This window comes from Chiloscyllium punctatum, chromosome 9, assembly GCF_047496795.1.
Source record: "Chiloscyllium punctatum isolate Juve2018m chromosome 9, sChiPun1.3, whole genome shotgun sequence".
NCBI lineage: Eukaryota > Metazoa > Chordata > Chondrichthyes > Orectolobiformes > Hemiscylliidae > Chiloscyllium > Chiloscyllium punctatum.
Genome location: NC_092747.1, coordinates 1779810 through 1793625, shown reverse-complemented (window position 1 = coordinate 1793625; position 13816 = coordinate 1779810). Strand labels below are relative to the sequence as shown.

The 13816-nt window shown below is 45.4% G+C and overlaps 1 protein-coding gene across 1 annotated transcript; it reads left to right on the top strand.

Moving 5' to 3' along the window:
* Nucleotides 1-240: 240 nt before the first annotated feature.
* On the top strand, nucleotides 241-12702 carry LOC140481066 (hemopexin-like). Its single transcript, XM_072576675.1, has 10 exons — nucleotides 241-363; nucleotides 882-949; nucleotides 3188-3265; nucleotides 4642-4784; nucleotides 5111-5258; nucleotides 6139-6351; nucleotides 6453-6557; nucleotides 7538-7668; nucleotides 10709-10859; nucleotides 12241-12702. The coding sequence occupies exons 1-10, from the start codon at nucleotides 299-301 to the stop codon at nucleotides 12465-12467; spliced, it is 1329 nt and encodes a 442-aa protein (XP_072432776.1). The 5' UTR covers nucleotides 241-298; the 3' UTR covers nucleotides 12468-12702.
* The last annotated feature ends 1114 nt before the right edge of the window (nucleotides 12703-13816 follow it).

Sequence of the window (13816 nt, the reverse complement as noted above, 5' to 3'; positions counted from 1 at the left end):
TAGGGATCCTGATTGTGTTCTGCTCTTCCTCCCGCTCTCTGGCCCTTTGCCAACTTTGTGCCCATTCTGTTGCTGTCCCTTTAACCACACGCGTGTTAGCTTTGTGAACAAATCTGATATGTGCAACTTTATCAAATACCTTTCGAAAGAGATGGTGAGTCAGATACTGTTTGTTCTGGCCTCTGTCCTCTGGAAGGACCTTGCCATTTGTTTATTTTGAAACGAGGCTGCAGAACTGGATATATAAAGCCCCAGGCTTGGGCACAACACTCAGTCCAGACAGATCTACCAAGTGACCATGAAGCTTCTGCTGGGAGGATTGTGTCTGTGCTGGGCTGTGGTCCTCAGCTTCTCTTACCCCTGGTGAGTAATGCCTTTGTGCCAAGCTCCTGCAGAGTACCATGCTGTCAACTGTTAAACTCTTTCCTTACTGAAAGTTAAGGACATGCCGTTAACTGACCAAAAAGGTGACTGAGTTTGTCCACTGTCCGTCTTAAAATGATTTATGCCAGGACTTAGCAAAAACATGTGAATTAAACTAGTTAAATGTCAAAACTCCTAGGTTTCTTTTGTGCAGCTTCAAACCAAACTATGAGATGATCAAATAAATGCACAGAATCGAAGAGCTTGAGGCTGTACACAGGTCAGGAACAAGAGAGAAAGAAAATTGCTTTTATTTCTGGATCCTTTGCTCCATTCTCTGATTGAGACTGATAGAGGGGAAGGTAGAAAAGGAGACTGCAGGAGAGTTCTAGGCTACAATTCTAAAGAAAGGGAATTTATTTCTGCTGGAGGATAATAAATTGAAAGGAGTACAATTAAAAATTGTTCTTCAGAATAAAGAATGATTGAGAATGTGATGATTTGTTCTTTTATTCCAGGATGAAGCACCTACCAAACATTACAGAAGATGAGCTGAGCCAGGAGCACGGCCACCCCAGCCGTGCAGGTTTGTCTCCACTTGGTTCCTCTCCTCTGTGTACACCAAGAGGCAATTTACCTCACTCACCTCAGCCCCGTCATTCAGTAAGGTCATAGCTGACCTGCAACTGAACTCTGTCTACCCAACTTTACACCTGATATCCTTTAATGGTGAACAAAACCTGTCAATCTCAGATTTAAAACTGACAATCAATCTTTCAATCATCAGTTAACATTTGCCAAAGACAATTCCAAATTTCCCAAATCTACTCTGGAGGCATGTAACTCGTAATTCCCTCCATAAGTGACAGCAATTAGACACTTGATAAAAAGTGGAGCTGGAAAGGTACAGCAGGTCAGACATCATCTGAGGGGCCTGTGATACTGTCTGACCTGTCCAAGAGGCCTGTAATATTGTCTGACCTGTCAGAGAGGCTTGTGATACTGTCTGACCTGTCAGAGGGGCCTGTGATACTGTCTGACCTGTCCAAGGGGCCTGTGATACTGTCTGACCTGCCTAAGGGGCCTGTGATACTGCCTGACCTGTCCAAGGGGCCTGTGATACTGTCTGACCTGTCCAAGGGGCCTGTGATACTGCCTGACCTGTCCAAGGGGCCTGTGATACTGTCTGACCTGTCCAAGGGGCCTGTGATACTGCCTGACCTGCCTAAGGGGCCTGTGATACTGCCTGACCTGCCTAAGGGGCCTGTGATACTGTCTGACCTGCCTAAGGGGCCTGCGATACTGTCTGACCTGCCTAAGGGGCCTGTGATACTGTCTGACCTGTCCAAGGGGCCTGTGATACTGCCTGACCTGCCTAAGGGGCCTGTGATACTGTCTGACCTGCCTAAGGGGCCTGCGATACTGTCTGACCTGCCTAAGGGGCCTGTGATACTGCCTGACCTGCCTAAGGGGCCTGTGATACTGTCTGACCTGTCAGAGGGGCCTGTGATACTGTCTTACCTGCTGCGCCTTTTCAGCTCCACATTTTATTGACTCTGACATCCAGCATATGCAGTCCTTACAATGTTCCAGCAATTACACACTTCCGCTTTCAGCTTTCTCTTGTGTTTTAACTTTTCTTAAATTCACTTGTGGGACATGGGCATGACTGGCCAGCCAGCATTTGTTGCCTGACCCTTTGTTGCTTGTGAACAGTGTGGCTTGCTTGCCCCTGTCAGAGTTGAGAGTTAGCCACATCGCTATGGGTCTGAAGTCACTTGTAGATCAGACCAGGTAATGATGGCAAATTTCCTTCCCTGAAGGAGATTAAGAACCAGATAGGTTTTTGTTGAGAATTGACAATGGTTTCATTGTCATCAGTAGATTCTTAATTAAAGTTATCTTTAGTATTGAAACCAAATTCCACTATCTGCTGGTCTCCAGGACATTAGCTGAGTTTCTGGACTAATAGTCACACAATAACATGACTAGGCCATTGTCTACCCTCCTTTGTTGACCATGGCTGTGTTTTTTTAAGAAGTGGAGCTCGTGGTCTCTAACAGATATAAACTTGATGTTGCTTTACAAATTCCTTTTTGAACCATTTGCATTGGCCTCCTGTCGTTTTACCCGTAAACAAATTTGCCCAGTTTATGGTGGACAGTCTCTGTCTTGTCTCAAGGAAGACAATCTTTCCAAATCTAGCATCATATATCTGGCTCGGGTTTCTCCCTTTCAAAGTCTCCCTTAAATTAGATCCTTTTATGATGATTATTATATCAATGTCCACACGCTGTGTAGCTTTTAACTGATCCTGGCTTATCATTCGTTTCTAAATTTAATGCGGCCAGCCACTTCTGGGATTTATTGTTGTTGAAAACTGTGCCAGGTGCAGTTTCTCTGGACTATCGCCTGTTTGCTTTGCCATTAGTTGTGGAAAGAAAGCGACATTGAATATCCGCTCTGAGAGTGAGTCTTCAGGCAGTGAGAGTCGTCCGTACATTCACTCACCCTGTAGGATAGACCCACCCCGTTAGTCCATGGAATCCTAACATCTGAAATCTTCCTCTTTGGTCACTTCAGCCCAGTTATGTATCATTGACACATTGCAATGAATCAGATTGCAGCTGAGGGCACTCCCACCTGGCCCAAAAGAAGCAAATCTCAGTCAACTGAATCCCTGATCTCCGGTAACACCATGCAGGAAGGCAATGAATAAAGACTTTTTCAGCTGAATTTGTCAGGACATCAGTGGGCTCCAGATTCTTGACCATTATGTTTATTTAATGTCCTTTCATTAAGTGTTCACAATTTGTTTCTTCAGGTTTTCCCAATCGCTGTGATGGTCTCGGGTTTGATGCAATCACCCTGGATGAGCAAGGAGTTGCCTACTTTTTCCGAGGTGAGATTATAGGCTGGGCCCGGACCCAGTTTGGAAGAGAAGATTTCCCTCGTGGTTCAACTTCCCACACAGAACAAAAAACCATCCACATTTAGGAGAGATGACGGTGTACTGATTTGTAATCTAGTGCCAAAGGCAGACCTTCTGAGAACATGGGGCCATAGGTCACCAATAGCAGCTGGTAGAATTTACATTCAATTAACAAATTAATTAATGGAAAGAGCGTCTTTCAGTGATAGTGACCATGTAACATTATTGATTGTTGTAAAAACCCATCTGGGTCACTAATGCCCTTCAGGGAGAAGGATCTGCCATCCTTACCTGGTCTGGCCTACATGTAGCTCCAGACTCTTAACCACCCTCTAGAAAAGCTGAGCAAACTCCTCAGTTCAAGGGCAATTAGAGATGGGCAACAAAAGCTGGGCTTACCAACAATATCCACATCCCATGGCAAAACAAAACCAAATCATTTTGTTTATTTCAACACCAAACAGCATCTGATTCCGAGGTTAGTAACAGCATCTGAGTCCTGAGGTTAGTAACTCAGCACAAACTGTTGGTCTGTTTGCTTTGTCAGCTTTTGGGAACCAAAACCAATTTAGATTCTGGCCTAGGGTTAGATGCTGGACTAGAAATGGGTCAGTGACAGGGTGACATGAGCCAATCGTCATCCAGTCCTCATTCAACATCTCATTGTGTACAGTCCTGGTCACCACATGACCAGAAGGATGGGGAGGTTTCGGAACGAGTACAGATACGGTTACCAGGATGTTGTCTAGTTTGGAGGGTATTAGCTATGAGCAGAGATTGGACAAACTCAGTTTGTTTTCACTTCAACATCAAAGCTCAGGCCCAGACTGGGAGAGGAGTCTTCCCTCATAAAACAAAAATTGTGTTCCTATGCTGTACTGTTCATTGTTCTCAAACCTTGCTTATGGAAAGAATGGAAAGAGATGGATAAGGGGGATTGGTACATGAGCAAGAAGGTGATGCTGAACTCAGATATGTTTATGCTAATTCAGTCTCAGCTGAATCGCTGGGTTCTGGGTGTCTGCAAATTAAACCATTCTATAATTGGTGGTCATGGCTCCAGCTCCTGGTTCCTTCCTTAAACCTCTCTGCCTCGCTGCCTCTTTCTCCTTCCCACTTTGTACCTCTCTCTCCCTACCTCTTTCTCCATCTCTCTCCGTCTCTACTTTGCTCTGCCCCTCTTTCGGTCTTTGACCAACTTATGTTTAAATATTGCTCCATGAGATGTTTTATTCTGTTGAAGTTGCTGTAAAAATAAAAATTGTTGTTAATCTTTCTTATGTACTAGAGCAGAGAGAAAACCTTGATGCTGAGCTTCCTAAAAGTCTGCTTGTGTTGTCTGACAGATGCGTTTCTGTGGAAAGGGTTCCGTGCTGCTGCCGAATTCATCAATAAAACCTGGCCCGGATTACCGGATCACATCGATGCAGCCTTCCGGATGCACCATAAAAACTCACCAGAGCAGCATGACAGAATGTTCTTCTTCAAGGTAGACTGATGACAGATCGTTTCTTCTGCTCCTCAGACGTTGCCTGACCTGCTGTGCTTTTCCAGCACCACACTCTCAACTCTGATCACAAAAACCTAGTGGCTCCAAGATAGGCAGTAAATGCCTGCCCAGCCAGTGACAGCCACCTCCAGTGGAAAGAATACTGGATTGGAGTGGAGAGAGAGATTGGTGAAGAAAACAATATTTGCAAAACCACAAACACATTATGCTTCCCACAGATCTTCTCAAATTGTTCAGCAATATTTACTGATTTCAATTCCTGCTTTCACTTTCAAATCACTCATTAAACTCTTCTTGTTTTTCAGGGGAATCATGTCTGGCAATACAATGGCAATAAATCAGAAGGCCAGTTCCTCATTCAAGACAAATTCCATGAAGTTCCAGATAATTTGGGAGCTGCAGTCGAGTGCCCTCAGGGAGAGTGCCAACATGATTCTGTGCTTTTCTTCAAAGGTAAAACCATTCCCTGAAGTGGGACATGACCCTCTGACAGTGCGGCACTCCCTCAGCATTGACCCTCTGACAGTGCAGCACTCCCTTAGCACTGACCCTCCCACAGTGCAGCACTCCCTCAGCACTGACCCTCCCACAGTGCAGCACTCCCTCAGCACTGACCCTCTGACAGTGCAGCACTCCCTCAGCACTGACCCTCCGACAGTGCGGCACTCCCTCAGCACTGACCCTCCCACAGTGCGGCACTCCCTCAGCATTGACCCTCTGACAGTGCAGCACTCCCTCGGCACTGACCCTCCGACAGTGCGGCACTCCCTCGGCACTGACCCTCCCACAGTGCGGCACTCCCTCGGCACTGACCCTCCGACAGTGCGGCACTCCCTCGGCACTGACCCTCCCACAGTGCGGCACTCCCTGGCACTGACCCTCCGACAGTGCGGCACTCCCTCGGCACTGACCCTCCGACAGTGCGGCAGTCCCTCGGCACTGATCCTCAGACAGTGCGGTACTCCCTCGGCACTGACCCTCCAACAGTGCGGTGCTCCCTCAGCACTGACCCTCCGACAGTGCAGCACTCCCTCAGCACTGATCCTCTGACAGTGCGGCACTCCCTCAGCACTGACCCTCTGACAGTGCGGTATTCCCTCAGCACTGACCCTCTGACAGTGCGGCCCTCTCTCAGCATTGACCCTCTGACAGTGCGGCACTCCCTCAGCACTGACCCTCCGACAGTGTGGCACTCCCTCAGCACTGACCCTCTCACAGTGTGGCACTCCCTCAGTACTGACCCTCCGACAGTGTAGCATTTCCTCAGTACCTACCCTCTGACAGTGTGGCACTACCCCAGTACTGTAGCCTTTTTCTACACTTGTGTTTGCAGGAGATACCACATACCTGTTTGATCTCAGCACCAACACAGTGAAGGTGAGAACATGGACAGGGACACATCAGTGTACAGCAGCCATGAGGTGGATTGATCGTCATTACTGCTTCCAAGGGTCAAACTTCACTCGGTTCAACCCTCACACTGGCCAGGCATTTGAGAACTACCCCAAGGATGCACGGAATTACTTCATGCGGTGTGAAGGTCGAGGTGAGAAGTTTGTTATTGCTCCTGTTTTAGAAGCATGGAAAGTTCAGGCTGGATATTAACTCCAGAACTGGGATATTATGGACTTTTTCTCTCATCCACAGGCCATGGGAACAAAACTGTAGATCCTTCCATTTATAACCGTTGCAGTAACCGGTCCTTTGATGAGTTTAATGAAGATGAACTCGGAAGAGTTTACGCATTCCGAGGTGAGTATCACATTCAGTGGGAATGTCCCATTCAGTGGGAATGCCCCATTCAGTGGGAATGTCCCATTCAGTGGGAATACTCCATTCAGTTGGTAGCTGAGCTTTCGAGTTCAGACAGCTGTCTGCTGCCCTGTACTTTGTGAAATCCTGATTACCTGTCTCTCGGTTAAGAGGAATTATTCAACAAAAACAGATGCAGGGAATCAAACAAGGCTGGAGAAACTCAGTGGATCTGTCAGCATCATTGAATAGAGAACCCAAATTTTATCCCTTTGTTAGTGACCTTCCATCAGAAGCAAAAAAGGGTCAGAGCTTCTTCCTGTGTATTCATCAACTCCTGCCAGTGCACATTCAGTGAAGGAAACTGAGGTCCATCGTGGTACAGTATTGTGGCTGCACCAGACTCTTTCAATTCTCACTTGAAGAATGGCCATGAAAGTGGGATAGAAGGATGCATGAGACTTGACTCCAACACCTGGGAACTCATGGTTTCCAAAATAAAATTGGGAATACCACAGTCAGACAGGAATGAGCGGGAGTCTGGTATCTCCCTGATTTTTAAAATTTGTTTATGGGATATGAGTGTCACTGACTGGCCCAGTATTTATTGTCCATTCCTAAATATGCAGAGGGCAGTTAAAAGTCAATCACATTGCTGTGGGTCTGGAGTCACAAAGATGCCAGACCGGGTAAGGTTGGCAGATTTCCCTCAAAGGCATTAGCAAACAAAACTTTTTTTCTGACAATAGACAACAACTTCCTGGTCATCATTAGATTCTTAATTCCAGATTTTTATTGAATTCAAATTCCACCATCTGCCATGGTGGGATTTGAATCCAGGACCCCAGGACTTTAACCTGGATCAAGACCATTGTCTCCCACTGATTACAGAGATTTCTCACAATGTTGGGCTCGGTGTGGGAGTATTCACTTTCTGACAAGGCTCTCCTCAATCTGGCTGCTTCTTTTGGTCTTTCCAGCTCATGTGTACTTTCGCCTGGACTCCAAAAAAGATGGCTGGCACCCATGGCAAATTCATTCTACCTGGCCATCACTACACGGCAAAATCGATGGAGTTTTCACCTGGAACAAGAAGATGTACTTTATCCAGGTAAGTAACAGCTCCTGGTATGACGACACCTTCAAGAATTTCCACAATCTGTCCTCATTAATCTGTGTGTATATATAAGTGGGACCATGAGTAGATCTCTCAAGTTGCATGGTCCACTGCATTTCATGCAATGCTGGCTGATGGAATGGGTAAAGGACATTGAAGTGTTCAATCTCCAAAACCAAATCCAAAACTTATCAACCTCTACCTGAAATAAACTCAAAGACTGAGTCTCCACAGTCCTCTAGGATACAGAATTCCAGCACAACTCTATCTCCTTTTCCTTCTTGTCCTTCTTTCCCAAGGGTCGAATACCTTTAAATAATCAGCTCCAAGTCCTGATCGCCTTGCTGCCATGGTTCTGTAATGATAATTGGGTCATATCCATGTATCATTAATTGCGCCTTTAGATCAAATTATCTTGTCTTTTTTTGAGATTATTCCACTTTTAAAGCGTACTCAATGCTTAGCTTTGTTTCATAGAAACTGAGAAAACAGGAGCAAGAGCTGACCATTCAGCCTTCGAGTCTTCTCTGCCGTACAATCTGATTGTGCTTCGTTATCCGACTTAGTAGCCAGTACCTGCTTTCTCCCCCATATCCTTTAGGCTGAAGTTTCTCTTGTTTTCTGATCTCCCTGTAACCAGCTTAACAGCTTTCCAGTTTGGATTCCCCCTGAGGTTCCCATCCCGATGATGATCTGGTTTAAACTCACCCTAGCAGCCCTTGTAAATCCCCCATGAGGATATCACTCACAGTCTCATTAAGCTGTAACCCGTTCACCTTATTCCACTTACCTCAGAACCAGTTCCAAAGCCTCTGAAATCTCAGGCCCTCCCTCCTACACCAGTTCTCCAGCCACCCCTCCTGTTCTTCTGATCGCTAGCACATGGCACTGGGAGTAATTCTGAGCTTCTTGTTCCTGAGCTCCTGTTGTTTTAATTTCCTTCCCAACTCTGTCATCCTCCTTCTTCCTGGCTGTCATTGCTGGACCATGACCTCTGGCAGTCACACCCCCGCCCCTTCCCCAAAAGGACATCCTGCAGCCTCTCCGTGATCTCATTGACCCTGGCACCAAGAGATAAAACACCATGCTGAAGTTACGTTTACTGCACAGGAATGCCTGTCTCATCCCCAATTGCTAGAGTTATAGAATATCGAATTAGACTGTCAGCCCACCATGTGTATGCTGACCACCAAACACTAAGCTACATTAACCCCATCTACTGCACTTAGTCCATAACCTACTATAGCCTGGTGTTTTAAGTGCTCACCCAGATGTTCCTTCAGTGGTGAGAGAGTACCTGCCTCCACCACTCTCTCAGGCAGTGCCTTCCATATTTCGACTGGAGGGGTGAATTCTCTCAGATCTCCTCTAAACCACTTGCTCCTCACCTTAAATTTATCCTATCTGGTCTAAAACATGCCTGCCATGGGGAAAAGATTCTCATGATCTACTCTGTCTATACCTCTCATAGTTTTGTATACATCAATCAGATCCCCCCTCAGCTTCCCCTGCTCCATGGAAAACAAACCCAGCCTATCCAGTCTCTCTTCATAACTGAGCACTTCCATCCCAGGCAGCATCCTGGTGAATCTCCTCTGCACCCTCTCCAATATAATCATTTCCATCCAATATTGTGGCAATCAGAATTGCACAGTGTTCCATCTGTGGCCTAACCAATGCTTTATAAAGTTGTAACAAGATTTCCTTGCTCTGATATTGTACACCCTGGATAATGAAGGCCAGCTTGCTGTATACCTTGTCTATCCATGCGGACACCTTCAGGGATCTATGGTCTCGTTTCTTTGGTTTCTCAGTATTCCCCAGGGACTGACTATTCACTGTGCATATCCTTCCCTTATTAGACCTCCCAAAATGCATCACCTTACACTTATCAGGATTAAATTCCATCTGCCATAGCTCTGCCCAATTTACCAGCTGATCAATATCAGACTGTAGCTTGAGACAATCCTCCTCACTATCTACAACACCCACCAATTTTCATGTTGCCTACAAACTTACTGATTAAACATTCTCATTCACATCCAACTCATTAATACATAACAAACAGCAAGGATCCTTGTGATACACTGTTGGTCACAGGCTTCTAATCACAAAATCATCCCTCCACCACCCCCCTGTGCCTCCTGTCTATAAGCCAATTTTGGATCCAGTTTACTAACTTGCCTTGGATCCCATGGGCTCTGACCTTTTGGACCAGCCTTCCATGTGGGACCTTGTCAAAGGCTTTACTGAGACTATATAAACCACATCAACTGCACTGCCCTCATCAACCCATTCAGTGACCTTTTGAAAAACATCAATTAAATTAGTCAGACAAGATCTCCCTCTAAAAAAATCTGTGCTGACTATCCCCGATCAATCTTTGCCTTTCTAGTGATTATTCCTGTCCCTCATAATATTTTGTAATAAATTTCCCTACCACAGATGTCAGACTAACTACTCTGTGCTTACCGGGCTATTTTCACATTCAGCCTATATCAACTGTCTGTTCAGAATGAAGCCACTCCCTCCTCATCACACTCTTTTAAACTTGCTGCTCCTTCTCATCAACGCTGTGTTTAGGATGAAGCCACAGTTCAAAATACTTCCACGTTTCATAAACTCTGCAAACTTTCAACTAGTCCCCACACACCAAGACCTAGATCATTACTGATTACCAGAAAAAGAAAGGGTGTTAACACTGGCCCTGGGGATCTCCACAATGAAATGTTCCTCTAATGTGAAAAACAGTTTTGTTTCCATGTGAATTCTGTCCCTTTTATTCCCTGAGCTGAAGCCTGGTCCACAACAGAGTCATGGGCAAAGTATCAAATGCTCTTCAACTATCCATGTGCACCACACCAATTGCATGACCCTCATTGACTGTCTCTTGTGTTTACATTCTGTCTTTCATGAGAAAAGTGATGGACCTTCATTGATTCCCTGGGTCGATGGGGAAGATCTGCAAAGTTGAATGGAAATGATTTAAAGTTTAACACGATAAATTCTCAATAATTGTTTCTTTGACTTTCAGGGATCACAATTATTCATTTACAAAGCTGAGGCACAGTACACCTTGATTGAAGGCTATCCCAAACCTATCACAGAAGAGCTGGGAATCTCCGGTGCAGGTGTTGATGCAACATTTATATGCCCAGGAACATCTCTTCTCTATGTCATCAGGGGTAAGACAAATATTTATGTTACAGTGATCTCTGTGAAAAATCTCAATGTAGTCTGTTATTTTAACAACTTCAAGATTACCACATTGTTGAAGGGTTGGTGCTCAGGGAGCACTGCACTGTCTGAAAGTCAGTGCAGAGGAAGCGCTGCACTGTCTGAAGGTCAGTGCTGAAGGAGTGGCACACTGTTGGAGGGTCAGTGCTGAGGGAGTGCCACGCTATTGAAGGATCAATGCTAAGGGAGCAGTGTACAGTCTGAGGGTCAGTGCTGAGGGAGGGTCAATAGTGAGGGAGTGCCGCGCTGCCGGAGGGTCAGTACTGAGGGAGTGCCGCACTGCCGGAGGGTCAGTACTGAGGAAATGCCGTACTGTCAGAGGGTCAGTACTGAGGGAGTGCCACACTGTCAGAGTGTCAGTGCTGAGGGTGTGTCGCACTGTCAGAGGGTCAGTATTAAAATATAGCAGCTCTTTATAGAGAATAAAGTGAAGAAGAACAATGGATTGAAATAAAATCAAGCTTAAATAAAATGTCTTCTTGTTGCTCTCCAGTCACAATGTATCCAAAGACTAAAGTAAGGGCAAGGCAGGCCAGTTCCGCTGCATGGGAAGCATATCCCCCAGTTGGTGCTAAATGTGACACAGATGGCTATGTGTGCCAGAGTGCCCCTAGCTGCAGACATGTGACCTCTGGCATTGGACTTTGAGTGACAATTTAAGTCACTTTGATGCATTCCCCAGTTTGACATCTACATCGGTCATATGTTCAGGGAAATCCACTGGGTGTCAGCATGGAGGCAGCATGCTCATGGGGAAGAGGCAGGCTGTCCATGATATCCACACAAGTACTTCATGAGTCCTCTGATATCTTCTCACTAACTGTTCTTCCATTTTGCATACTGGTGAGGGCATTGGGGTACAGACAAAGCCAACTTTATTCACTCACCTGCTGGTCAGCTGGTTGCAGTGCAGAATAACACCAGCATTGTGGGTTCAATAGTCTCACTAGCTGAGCTTACCAGGAAGGATTCTCCTTCACAATCTCTCCCTTCACCTGAGGATTGGGGACCATTAGGTCAAACCTCCTGCCGTTGTCTCTTTCTAATGAGAGAGCAGCCATATGGTCCGGTTGGACAATGGTGACCTTATTTAAGGAAGGATTACACAGCCTGTTGCTGTCTTGTTCACATTTAAAGGTGATTATTCTATCTGGGATCTTACCATATGCAAACTGGCTGCTTCATTTCAAACATTACAAGAGAAACTCTACTTTGTAAAGTTCTTCCCTTTTGTAAAGGAATGAGTTTATGATGTTCTGAGATTATGAAAGTTGCTGGTTAAAAACAAAACCTGTTCTTTTTAACCTTTCTTCCTCTGTGATGTTGCAGGTAATCAGGTGCAGAGTGTCAATCTGGAACAGACACCCAGAGTTTTAGGTAATGGGTTCCAGATTGCTCATTCCCATGTGGATGGTGCTATGTGTAACACTGAGGGCATCTTCATATTTGTCGGCACAAATTACTACAAATACAGTTCAACAAAGGAGTTTGCAGCACGGACAGAGACCCCAGACCCACACAGCATCAGTGTGGATTTCATGTCTTGTGTACACTGATTAGACAGTCAGGTAGCAGGAGGGTGGGACACTTGCACTGGCTTCACCTGAATACCAAAGGGGAAGTTTCAGGTGGACACCTGATCACAATGTCCTGAATCTCAGCAATTATCACTGCAGCCTCTCCTAAAATGCAAAGCCTTTCTGCCGAGCTTACTGTGTACAATAAACAACTGGACAATTCCAAGATCTTGCTGACCTATCACATCTTTAATAAAGGAACTGTTATTCCACACTCGTTGGCTGACTTGAATTATTAACAATATTTTGCAGTCTCCCTAGTTCATGAGCTGAACACACACAGATTACACTTCACATGTATCCAAACCTGCCCACTGTTTGAATGCTGAAGCTTCTGTTAATGTAGAATGCCAGTTGCTAGAGCAAAGAAAGGTTCTGGATTAAGGCCCAGAGTGACCATGGACATTAAAGTAGAAAATATATTAACAGTGCAATATTAACCATTTTCTTCTGAAGATAAACAGTGACACCCCCCTCCTCCCATCCCTGCTGGGCTCGAGCCCTTGGCTCTTACCCTGAGCATCCAGTCAGCGACTCTCTACCTCCCCTCAATCACCTCAATTATAAGCACCTCAGCTCCAAAAGGCACTTGTTGTTTCCTTGTTTAATGACACCAAATCAGAAAACACCCTTTTGTTTTCACAAACACTTTTTTGTTACTGGTCCTTATTCCTTAGTCCAAACAGGGACAAAAGAGCTGAATTCCAAAGGTGAAGGGAGAGTGAATGCCCTTGATATTAAGGCTGTGTTTGACCGAATGCAGATCAAGGGGCCATAGCAAAACTGGAACCAATGGGGATCGATGAGAACTATTACAAAGTACATTACAGAAATTCACCAAAGCTGCTTAGACAGCACCTTCCAAACCCATGACCACTGCCCTACCTGTAGCTTTGAAAAGCAAGGTTGAAGATGGCTTAATTAGTTACTGCAGATACATAATTATTTAAATTTTAGAGACAACAAGGGGTACAGAGAGAAAGTGGGAATATTGCACTGAAATAGAGGATTAGGCATGATCATATTGATTGGCAGAGCAAGCTAAAAGGGCTGAATGCACCACCCCTTCATCCTCCTAGTTTCCATGTTTAGCATGGTAGACTCATTAGTAACATTAGATCACAAGGGATTCAGGGTGAGTTTGCCAAATGGACACAAAATTGGTTTGATGGGAGGAGACAAAAGGCGATGGTGGAGGATTGTTTTTGGATTGGAGGCCTGTGACCAGCGATGTTCCATAGGGATCAGTACTGGGTCCACCTTTGTGTTCGTCATTTATTTTATGACACAGGGTAAACGCTCCTGCTTAATTTACAACCAGCAACACA

Coding starts and splice junctions, on each gene's coding strand:
- LOC140481066 (XM_072576675.1), top strand. CDS start 299: ATGAAGCTTCTGCTGGGAGGATTGTGTCTGTGCTGGGCTGTGGTCCTC. Junction 5,259..6,138: donor TTCTGTGCTTTTCTTCAAAG/GTAAAACCATTC, acceptor TTGTGTTTGCAG/GAGATACCACATACCTGTTT. Junction 10,860..12,240: donor TCTTCTCTATGTCATCAGGG/GTAAGACAAATA, acceptor GTGATGTTGCAG/GTAATCAGGTGCAGAGTGTC.